At 41.2% G+C, this 12,648-nt stretch overlaps 1 protein-coding gene across 1 annotated transcript in view; it reads right to left on the reverse strand.

Annotated features, from left to right (window-relative positions):
- The window catches only part of SH3BGR (SH3 domain binding glutamate rich protein), a 56,168-nt gene extending 54,948 nt beyond the window's left edge, over window positions 1–1,220 (reverse strand). Inside the window, exon 1 of the mRNA XM_061167563.1 lies at window positions 1,028–1,220. Within this exon, the coding sequence (XP_061023546.1) occupies window positions 1,028–1,072 (45 nt within the window). The 5' untranslated portion in view covers window positions 1,073–1,220. The remainder of the gene's footprint in view (window positions 1–1,027) is intronic.
- Window positions 1,221–12,648: the final 11,428 nt, after the last annotated feature.

The following is a 12,648-nucleotide window of genomic DNA, read 5'->3' on the forward strand; positions in this document are numbered from 1 at the left end:
TTCAGGGCTGGAGGTGGGTGGTAGGGGAGGGGGGATGGCATTCAGTAGCTGCTGTTAGGATTGTTCCCTGGGCCAGTCACTCGCCTAGGGTGTCATCCTGGCTGAGGGCCCGCTGAAATCCAAGCTGCAACTCGAGAAGTTCCAGGAATCAGATATAAAAGGAAACAGCCCCTGTGCTGGTCTTCACCTCTCAGGGCTAATAAAACTGTTTTCTCTCCACAGCCTCCCAGATGCTAAAATGCCGGTCCAAATATCAGTCCCAGATAGACACTGCAGGTTCAAGTCTAATATCAAAGCCTGAATCATTTCCAAGAATAAAATGAGTCCCTCTCTTACCCCTATTTCTTAAAGCACAGAATGAAGGCTGGACTTAGAGAGATGGCTGGGAGATTCCCAGCCTTGTCCCAAGGAAATCAGATAAAGCACCTATTTTTGGTCTGTTTGGATTCCTAGAGCATTTAAATCTGTAGCCTCAGAGATGTTTGCTTATTTTTCACTGTGACATCATTACCCTCAAATAATATTATTACACATGCTAACTTTACACTTTCCTTAGGATTACATCGCATACACAAGTCATTACAGCCAGGGGTCATTTTAGTAATCTGGCCCATCATACGCTAAAAATGTTGTTACATAAAGTGTCATTTACTTGCAATTTTAAATTTGTCTAAGTCTCACAGGATGAAGGGCAGAAACATTCCACCAAAAAAAAAAAAAGCCTCTGATTCTATCAAAGATGCGACACAACAGACACAAATCACACATTAAAAGTCCTAGCATCCAACACACCCCCCTTCCTCGAATCCCCTTCCACACCCAGCTGCCCCGGATCACACGTTTTACACACTTCTTCTACACCATTCAGATCAAGGGAGAGAGCAAAGTGCTCGCAGGCTTACTTACACACGCCTCAAAAAGAAATGTAAGCCCAGCGCTGGGCCATACCCGCTGCTTCTACTTCCAAGTCTGAGTTTTTCAGAAAAGAGGACGAGAAGAAAGGCCCCGAATTCCATCAGACACCTACCGCTATGGACCCAGATGATGTGGCAACAAACACTTTGATAACCATTTTGAGAGTCGGAATGAGGATTCCCCCCAACACACCCCTGCGAGGGAACGCGGAGCAAGACAGATTCTGACAGCGACACAGACAAGGGCCAGATGGGGGCTGGCGGGGCCCCAGAGCTGTCTGAGCGCCTGCCTCTCGGCTCAACTTAAGCCCGGCCTCTCCCGGGCATCCTGGGCTCTCCCCTCCATTGGCCCGGGAATATTTGGGGATCTGGCAAGAAAATAGTTGATTGGTTGATAAAAGCAGCCACTGCACCCTTTCCCTTACCACTTTAAAAGCCCGACAACTGTCCCTAAAAGGCAAGGCTGCGCTCTGCACCAATCAGAGGCCTGCGCGGAGATGCCCGGGGCGGAGGGAGGCGGGGCCCGCGGCGAAGGGAGGCGGGGCCCGCGGGGGAGGGTGGCGTAGAGAAGCGAAGGAGCTGGAGAAGCCCAGAAAACCATCTGTGTCCCAGAGGAGGCTTTGTTTACAGGGCATTTGGCAAACGCACAAGGAAGGGTCAGAACAGCCACAGAAGCTTTTAAGTAAATAAAGACGGGCTTCCTTAATTTAAAATTTTATGACATTAAAAAATTAAATGACCTTCAACTGGAGTCCGCTTTAATGAATCTCCACTTTAATTCTGCATTACATAGGTCTTGCTTTATTATATTTTTGCGTCAGATAAATTTCGCTGAGTGAAAAAAATGAAGAAGGAACAAGTGATGAAAGTTTACTCAAGAAAGTACGTTTGTCATTAATACGAAAGAGTATCCCTTCTGGATCAGCAGTAGCGGTTGGTTATTAAATAATGTTTTTAAAGGGTGCGTGATTTTTACTATTAAACCATTCAGCAGTGGCACCTAATGTACGAAGTATGTTTGGTTTTTTTTAATCTTTTGACCACACTGCATGTCACGTGTGATCTTGGTTCCCCAACCAGGGCTGGAACCAGTGCTCCCAGTGTTAGCAGAGAGATATTTCAACTGCTATAGTGCCAGAGAAGTCCCCAAAACATGTATTTGCTAAATAATACTTAATCGTTTAACCCTATATGCAAAACAGAAAAAGAGACACAGATGTATAGAACAGACTTTTAGACTCTGTGGGAGAAGGCAAGGGTGGGATGTTCAGAGAGAACAGCATTGAAACAAGTATATTATCAAGGGTGAAACAGATCACCAGCCCAGGTTGGATGCATGAGACAAGTGCTCAGGGCTGGTGCACTAGAAAGACCCAGAGGGAGGGATGGAGAGGGAGGCAGGAGGGGGTATCGGGATGGGGAACACATGTAAAGCCATGGCTGATTCATGTCAATGTATGGCAAAAACCACTACAATATTGTAAAGTAATTAGCCTCCAACTAATAAAAATAAATGGAAAAAAAATACTTAACCGTTGTTCATTATCATTTATGAATATTCATCTTTCCCACATTCAAGTCTACTCTGAGGAATACCTTAATGAAACCTTCCAATACAATTCCAATGGATACAGTTAAAAAGTAAAACTAATGATGTTTTTTTTTTTTTCATTGAAAAAAAAAAATGCAATGAGCTGCCACACAATAGATTCCTTTAGGAGTGGCCTGTCTCCAGTTTTCTCCCTTTACCACCTGTTTCTCCTAAAGATCTGAAGCTGACAAGCCGAGGACCGTGTCAGATTTCACTGACACCCTAGAGCAGGCAGGGAGGTGGCAGCCTGCTTGTCAGCACCAGCAACATCAACAAACAAATTGTCTCCACTATTTTGGAGCCGTTGGGGGAGGGGGATCTGTTTGTAATAGGCTCTCTCTCTGCGTATTATTTGTATAGATGATTTGAATTCTGTTAAACATTAGCATTAAAATTCTAGTAAGAAGCCCAGATAGTAGCCACCCAACTCTCCTGATGGGTTTCAAAGTCAAGATCAAGGGCATTTGGGGCAAAGATGGAAGGCTACATTTAGTCTTCTTAATAGTCTTAGGACTTCCCTGGTAGTTCAGTGGTTAAGGCTCTGTGTTCACTCCCACTGCAGGGAATGAGGCTTAGATCCCACATGCCCTGTAGCATGGCCAAAATATGAAAATATAGTGATGGAGCATTTATGTAAACAAAGTTCTCCTCTTTCTTAAAAAACTGAGAGAAATAACCAAGTCACTCTCTTATTTTCAATCCCTTGGAGCACATGGCTGTGGGATCCAAAAGAAGGGAGGAACCTGTCAGGTTTTTGCATCCAACTCCTTCACCAGAGCCAAGAGGTCCAGAGGCCTCCTCCACTCCCCCTCACATAAGCTCCTTGCAAGAGAAGGCTACCCTGAGCCCAGAATATAGCTCAGTTCATTTACATCAGAATGAATGGTCAAGATGAACCCACCATAATTTAACTTACAGCCTCAACATGCAAAGTTTACTCCCCAAATTAGGTGAAGATAATTAATGCTTCCCCAAATTTAAGTCACAAGTTTTTTGTTTAAAAACCCCACCAACTCATTGTACCTAGTGGTTCAGATGGTAAAGAGTCTGCCTGCAGTGCAGGAGACCAGGGTTCAATCCTTGGGTCAGGAAGATCCTCTGGAGAAGAGAATGGCAACCCACTCCAGTATTCTTGCTTAGAGAATTCCATGGACAGAGGAGTCTGGCAGGCTACAGTCCATGGTGTTGCAAAGAGTCGGATATGACTGAGCAACTAACACTAACTAAAGATTATAAGTCGTTTTGGCTTTTCTTCTTTTCCATATTTTCAAAATTCCTACAGGGAATTCCCTGGTGGTCCAGTGGTTAGGACTCTGAGCTCCCACTGCAGAGGCCACAAGTTTTATCCCTACTTGGGGAAGTGATCCTGCAAGCCACACAACCAAAATAAATAGATTTTAAAAATTCTACTCTAAATAGTGAGTATATACTATTTTGTCATACAAGACATTTTTTCAACACCTTAGTCCTAAGTCCACCACGTAAGCATATTATGTTGCTCCAAATATTAAAAATAATAAGCTCTGAATATTTCTTAATGTCTTTGTAAATCATCATATACACTGTGGCTCATGTGCCCAGAAAATATACATTTACTGATCTTGTATATATACTGATTCTGCATAGCCACAGCTTACTCTGGCTTATTAAATTATAAAAGTCTTGCAAGAAACTTCAGACATAAAATTGGGTCAAATTCTAGAAAGGTTAAATATGATTCTATTTTTCATTATGTGTACCTTTATAGAAAAGCTATAGTCTCCCAGGCCTTCCCTGAGTCACAAAAGCCTGGCTCAAGAATTACTGATTGGGCTTCCCTGGTGGCTCAGTGGTAAGAATCTGCCTGCCAACACAGGAGACATGGGTTCAGTCCCTGGCCTGGGAAAATCCCATATGCCACAAAGCAACCAAGCCTGTATGCCACAATTATTGAGCCTGTGCTCTAGGGCCCGAGAGCCAAAACTGCTGAGCCCACATGCCACAACTACTGAAGCCCTCTCACCCCAGAGCCAGTGAGAAGCCCATACACTGCAGTTGCTCACTGCAACTAAAAAAAACCTTAGGCAGCAACACAGCCAAAAATAAATTAAAAAATAAAACTATTTTTTAAAAAAGAATTATTCATGGATGCATGAGACAAGTGCTCGGGCCTGGTGCACTAGGAAGACCCAGAGGAATCGGGTGGAGAGGGAGGTGGGAGGGGGGATCGGGATGGGGAATACATGTAAATCTATGGCTGATTCATATCAATGTATGACAAAACCCACTGAAATGTTGTGAAGTAATTAGCCTCCAACTAATAAAAAAATAAAATAAAATAAAATAAAATAAATAAAAAAGAATTATTGATTAAAAGTATGTGAGCATGTAGTGAGAAAAGTAGCAGTTCAACCAAGAGAATTGGTAACAATTTAAACAGTAAATCGGCCATATGGCAGTCACAGAATCTTTAGTTCCTCCCTGAAGTACATGGATAACATATCTCATGCACATTCCTGAGTTGTTTTACAGATACTAAAGCCCCCACCAATGGAAGAGGCTAACTGAATGATGTCCGTGAGCACATAGCCCTCAGACTGACTGGAGCCTGATGATATTAACTCCTGTGACACCACCCTGATAACTGGTACCCTCACCATCAACCAATCAAATAATTGTGCACAAGCTAATCACCTACCCTGCCGCCTCCCTGTCCCTCACTTTACCCATAAAAACACTTCCCTGAAGCCCAGGGGGGTTTTTTTTACCATCAGCTGCCCACACTCTTTGTTTTGGCACCTACAACAATCCCTGTGCTTTCCTTCACAACTCCATGTCAGTAGATTGACATTATGGTGCACAAAGCCAGAGAACCCAAGTTTAGTTTGGTAACAGTAAGGTAAAACCGACTTCAGTCTTGACATACCCTTGAGCTGCTTGCCACAGGGGTAAACAAATTTCCTACATAAAATAATAGCTAACAATTTTGAGCAGTTTGCCATGCCAGACCTGATCTAAGGGCTTTGCACAAACCACTCCCGTGATCCGAACAAGAGCCCTAAAACCGGATTCTATTACTATCCATCCTCAGGGATGAGGACTTAGAATGGGAGATGGGGGAATTCCCTGGCTGTGCAGTGGTTGGGACTCAGTATTTTCACTGCCAAGGGCCCAGGTTCAAGTCTTAATTAGGGAATTAAGATCCCAGAAACCTTGAGGCATGGCAAAAAAAAAAAAAAAGAAGGAAAGAATGGGAGATGATGGGAAAGGTAAACAGTGTATCCAGGAATTGAACCCAACCCCATTTACATCCATACCACACCAGAAAAACTCCTGATTTCCTACCTTCAAATTTCTAGTGCTCCTTTATTTCACTATGAATTATCCTTAGAAGCTTATCCTTTTAATAATGACCATGCAAATATACAAATCAGAAATTCGAAAACTCTAACTGAAAGATCTTTTGCTACAATGACACTCATGAGCTTCAATGTAATCAATACAAATACCAAACATTCCAAATGAGTCTTAAAAGAAAGTTCAATGAATCTCTGACTTTGAAGTTTCACTTCAGAAATAAGTTGCATGATCGAGTGAAGATTCAAGAGCCTAATTATTTCAGATCTGTAGTTCTTGATGTTAAAGTCAAATTACAATAGTTTTAGATATGACCTAATTTTTAACAGAATTTTCTTTTTTCAAGCTTTTTTGAGTTACAGTTCACAAATAAAATTGTAAGATATTTAAAGTGTAAATCATGATGATTGATAGATGTATACATTGTGAAAAGACAATTTCATATAATTTTAATTATAGAAGTATGATATATTGGCCCCAAACTTAGCAGAGCTCCTCGGATGATCTTACAATAAATGATACCAGGTGCTATGCTTAGTTTAATTATATAACTTTACAGGTAAAATAAAATGAAAAGTAAAGGCTGATTTTTATTATGCAGAATAACAGTGGTGGCTATCATGGTAACAGTTCAGTTAAGTTCAGTCGCTCAGTCATGTCCAACTCTTTGCAACCCCATGGACTGCAAAACACCAGGTTTCCCTGCCCTTCACCAACTCCCAGAGCTTACTCAAACTCATGTCCATCAAGTTGGTGATGCCATCCAACCATCTCATCCTTAGTCATCCCCTTCTCCTCCTGCCTTCAATCTTTCCCAGAATCAGGGTCTTTTCCAATGAGTCAGTTCTTCACATCAGGTGGCCAAAGGATTGGAGTTTCAGCTTCAGCATCAGTTCTTCCAATGAATAGTCAGGACTGATCTCCTTTAGGATGGACTGGTTGGATCTCCTTGCAGTCCAAGGGACTCTCAAGAGTCTTCTCCAACACCACAGTTCAAGAGCATCAATTCTTCAGTGCTCAGCTTTCTTTATAGTCCAACTCTCACATCCATACATGACTACTGGAAAAACCATAGCTTTGACTAGATGGACCTTTGTCGGCAAATAATCTCTCTGCTTTTTACTATGCTGTCTAGGTTGGTAATAGCAAAAGTAGTGGGTGGAATATTGTCCCCCCCCAAAAAAAATTCATGTTCCCCCCAAATCTCAGAATATGACCTTATTTGGAAGCAAAGTCTTTGCAGATGAAGTTGGTTAAGGACATTTTTGTTTCAGTAAAAGCTTTATTTATTCATTTATGGCTGTGCTGAGTCTTCGTGCTTTTCTCTAGTTGCAGCAATTGGGAGCTACTCTCTAGCTGTGGTACACAGCCTTCTCACTGTGGTGACTTCTCTTGTTGCAGAGCACAGGCTCTGGGGAGTGTGGGCTTCAGTAGTTGTGGCTCCCAGGCTCTGAAGCACAAGCTCAGTAGTCGTGGTGCACAGGTTCAGTTGCTGCACGGCATGTGGGATCTTCCCAGACCAGGAATGGAACCCGTGTCTGCTGCATTGGCAGGTGGATTCTTTACCACTGAGCCACCAGGGAAGCCCAGTTAAGGATCTTGAGATGAAATCATCCAGGATTTCAGGTGGGCCCTAGATCCAATAACTGATGTCCTTACAAGAAGAGGAGAAAACATAGTGAGACACAAAGACAGAGGCAGAAATTGGAATGATGTGGCCATAGTCAAAGAACACCAGGAGTCACCAGGAGGTGGAAAAGGCTGGAAGGATTCTCCCCAGACTTCAAATGGGGCACGACCCTGCTGACACCTTGATTTTGTATTCTTGACCTCCAAACCCATGAAAGAATAAATCTCTGCTGTTCTAAGCTACCAGCTCTGTAGTAATTTGTTACAGCAACCTTTAGAGCAATAAAAGCCTAGGTTAATAATGATGGAGATGATCACCATAATTACTAAGGGCTTCTCCCACTTCCATAACACACAAACAGAAAAGAAGCACCTCTTTCCAAGACAGAAGCAAAGACTATAGACTGCAAAGAGCTAGCAAAAAAGAGAGATAAAAACCATTCAGATGGGAAAGGACATTCTGAGGATCCTCCATCTTTCAGAGTCCTCCAATCCTGAGAAGCAAGGTTGGACTATTCCCTTAATAATAAGCAGTCACTTTTGTTGCTCTCTTGGGAGTGCCACCAGCCATGAACCAATCATCTTTCCATGAACAAGTCTAGGGCAATAATTGTCTAATGTATGTCTGTCTGGAGATGGTGCCCAGCTGATCCATAACAAAAACCACCATCCACTCTATATGAATACCTCATCATCCAAGATTGTAGAAACACATAGCGAACTACAGTATAGCACAGGGAACTATATTTAATCACTTCAGGTCAGTCGCTCAGTCATGTCTGACTCTTTGCGACCCCATGGACTGCAGCAGGCCAGGCTTCCCGGTCCATTACCAATGCCCAGAGCTTGTTCAAACTCATGTCCATTGAGTGGGTGATGCCACCCAACCATCAACTATATTTCAATAAAATTACTGAAGCTGAAACTCCAGCACCTGATGTGAAGAGCTGACTCATTAGAAAACACCCTGATGCTGGAAAAGATTGAGGGCAGGAGGAGAAGGAGGCAACAGAGGACAAGATGGTTGGATGGTATCACTGACTCAATGGACATGAGTTTGATCAAGCTGCAGGAGATAATGAAGAACAGAGAATTCTGGCCATACTGCAGTTCATGAGGTCACAAAAAGTCAGACACAACTTGGCAACTGAACAATAACAACAAGAATAAAATTAAAAAGAAAAGAGTCTGCCTAGAAATGCCCCCTGTCCCTATTACATAAAACCAAACACAAAAATCAAAAGGAAAATGGATAGATTTAAGGTATGAAATATGAATAACCTTAGATGAAAAAATATCAATATGTCATATGTCAACAGAAAATAACTGAAGAGAACACAAATATCAACTGAACTGAACTAAACTACACAAACACAAAATACACTGTAAACAAAATTAAAAGGTAATTGACAAACTAAAGGAGATATTTGCAACATATACTATAATCAAAAGTTCGAACAAATCAATTTTTACAAAGATTAACACCAAGTGAAAAAACTGGCAAAAGGAAGAAAAAGGCAAATCGCAAAATAAGTACAAATAATCACTAAAAATACAGCAAAAATGCCTATCCTTCCTAGTAATGAAAGTTGTGAATAAAATCAAAGTAACGTGTCACTTATATATATATAGTTATCATTTAATTTTATTTATTTGACAGTTCCAAGTATTACTTGCTCTGTGGATCTAGTTACCAGTTCAGTTGCTCAGTCGTATCTGACGTTCATGACCCCATGGACTGCGGCATGGCAGGCCTCCCTGTCCATCACCAACTCCCAGAGCTTACTCAAACTCATGTTCATTGAGTTGGTGATGCCATCCAACCATCTCATACTGTGTCGACCTCTTTTTCTTCCTGCCTTCAATCCTTTCCAGCATAGGGTTTATTCCAATGAATCAGTTTTTCATATCAGGTGGTCAAAGGACTGGAGTTTGAGCTTCAACATCAGTCCTTCCAATGAATAGCCAGGACTGATTTCCTTTAGGATGGACTGGTTGGATCTCCTTGCAGTCCAAGGGACTCTCAAGAGTCTTCTCCAACACCACTATTCAAAAGCATCAATTCTTCTGTGCTCAGCTTTCTTTACAGTCCAACTCTCACATCCATGCATGACTACTGGAAAATCCATAGCTTTGACTAGAGGGACCTTTGTTGGCAAAGTAAGGTCTCTGCTTTTTAATATGCTGTCTAGGTTGGTCATAGCTTTTCTTCCAAGGAGCAAGTGTCTTTTCATTTCACGGCTGCAGTCACCATCTGCAGTACTTCTGGAATGCATAAAAATAAAGTCTGTCACTGTTTCCATTGTTTCCCCATCTATTTGCCATGAAGTGATGGGACCAGATGCCATGATCTTAGTTTTCTGAATGTTGAGTTTCAAGCCAACTTTACACTGTCCTCTTTCACTTTAATCAAGAGGCTCTTTAGTTTCTCATCTGCATATCTGAGGTTATTGACATTTCTCCCAGCAATCTTGATTCCAGTCTGTGCCTCATCCAGCCTGGCATTCCCATGATGTACTCTGCATACAAGTTAAATAAGCAGGGTGACAATATACAGCCTTGATGGACTTCTTTCCCAATTTGGAACCAATCTGTTGTTCCATATCCAGTTATAACTGTTGCTTCTTGACCTGCATACAGATTTCTCAGGAGGCAGGTCAGGCAGTCTGATATTCCCATCTCTTTAAGAATTTTCCAAAGGAATCCAGATAGGAAAAGAAGAAGTGAAACTCTCGCTGTTTGCAGATGACATGATCCTCTACATAGAAAACCCTAAAGACTCTACCAGAAAATTACTAGAGCTAATCAACGAATATAGTAAAATTGCAGGATATAAAATTAACACACAGAAATCCCTTGCATTCCTATACACTAACAATGAGAAAACAGAAAGATAAATTAAGGAAACAATACCATTCACCATTGCAACGAAAAGAATAAAATACTTAGGAGTATATCTACCTAAAGAAACAAAAGACCTATACATAGAAAACTATAAAACACTGATGAAACAAATCAAAGAGGACACAAAGAGATGGAGAAATATACCGTGTTCATAGATTGGAAGAATCAATATTGTCAAAATGGCTATACTACCCAAAGCAATCTATAGATTCGATGCAATCCCTATCAAGCTACCAACAGTATTTTTCACAGAACTAGAAAAAATAATTTCACAATTTGTATGGAAATACAAAAAACTTCGAATAGCAAAAGTAATCTTGAGAAAGAAGAATGAAACTAGAGGAATCAACCTGCCTGGCTTCAGACTATACTACAAAGCCACAGTCATCAAGACAGTATGGTACTGGCACAAAGACAGAAATATAGATCAATGGAACAGAATAGAAAGCCCAGAGATAAATCCACGTACCTATGGACACCTTATCTTTGACAAAGGAGGCAAGGATATACAATGGAAAAAAGACAACCTCTTTAACAAGTGGTGCTGGGATAACTGGTCAACCACTTGTAAAAGGATGAAACTAGTACACTTTCTAACACCATACACAAAAATGAACTCAAAATGGATTAAAGATCTAAATGTAAGACCAGAAACTATAAAACTCCTAGAGGAGAACATAGGCAAAACACTCTCCGACATAAATCACAGCAGGATCCTCTATGACCCACCTCCCAGAATATTGGAAATAAAAGCAAAAATAAACAAATGGGACCTAATTAAACTTAAAAGCTTTTGCACAACAAAGGAAACTAAAAGCAAGGTGAAAAGACATCCCTCAGATTGGGAGAAAATAATAGCAAACGAAGCAACAGACAAAGGATTAATCTCAAAAATATACAAGCAACTCCTGAAGCTCAATTCCAGAAAAATAAATGACCCAATCAAAAAATGGACTAAAGAACTGAAAAGACATTTCTCCAGAGAAGACATACAGATGGCTAACAAACACATGAAAAGATGCTCAACATCATTCATTATCAGAGAAATGCACATCAAAACCACAATGAGGTACCATTACACGCCAGTCAGGATGGCTGCTATCCAAAAGTCTACAAGCGATAAATGCTGGAGAGGGTGTGGAGAAAAGGGAACCTTCTTACACTGTTGGTGGGAATGCAAACTAATACAGCCACTATGGAGAACAGTGTGGAGATTTCTTAAAAAACTGGAAATAGAACTACCATATGACCCAGCAATCCCACTTCTGGACATACACACTGAGGAAACCAGATCTGAAAGAGACACGTGTACCCCAATGTTCATCGCAGCACTGTTTATAATAGCCAGGACATGGAAGCAACCTAGATGCCCATCAGCAGACGAATGGATAAGGAAGCTGTGGTACATATACACCATGGAATATTACTCAGCCGTTAAAAAGAATTCATTTGAATCAGTTCTAATGAGATGGATGAAACTGGAGCCCATTATACAGAGTGAAGTAAGCCAGAAAGATAAAGAACATAACAGTATACTAACACATATATATGGAATTTAGAAACATGGTAATGATAACCCTTTATGCAAAACAGAAAAAGAGATACAGATGTACAGAACAGACTTTTGGACTCTGTGGGAGAAGGCGAGGGTGGGATGTTTCGAGAGAACAACATCGAAACATGTATATTATCTATGGTGAAACAGATCACCAGCCCAGGCTGGGTGCATGAGACAAGTGCTCAGGCCTGGTGCACTGGGAAGACGCAGAGGGATCGGGTAGAGAGGGAGGTGAGAGGGGGTATCAGGATGGGGAATACATGTAAATCCATGGCTGATTCATGTCAATGTATGACAAAAACCACTACAATTTGTAAAGTAATTAGCCTCCAACTAATAAAAATAAATGAAAAAAAAAGGAAGAATTTTCCAGTTTGTTGTGATCCACACAGTCAATGGCTTTGGCATAATCAATAAAGCAGAAGTAGATGATTTTGCGGAACTCTTTTGCTTTTTCAATGATCCAGTGGATGTTGGTAATTTGATCTCTGGTTCCTCTGCTTTTTCTAAATCCAGCGTGAACACCTGAAAGTTCACAGTTCATGTACTGTTGAAGCCTGGTTTGGAGAATTTTGAGCATTAATTTGCTAGCATGTAAATGCGTGCAATTGTGCAATAGTTTGAACATTCCTTGGCATTGCCTTTCTTCGGGATTGGCATGAAAACTGACCCTTTCCAGTCATGTGGCCACTGCTGAGTTTTCCAAATTTGCTGGC

The sequence above is a fragment of the Dama dama genome, chromosome 19 (genome assembly GCF_033118175.1).
Source record: "Dama dama isolate Ldn47 chromosome 19, ASM3311817v1, whole genome shotgun sequence".
In the NCBI taxonomy this organism is placed as follows: Eukaryota; Metazoa; Chordata; class Mammalia; order Artiodactyla; family Cervidae; genus Dama; species Dama dama.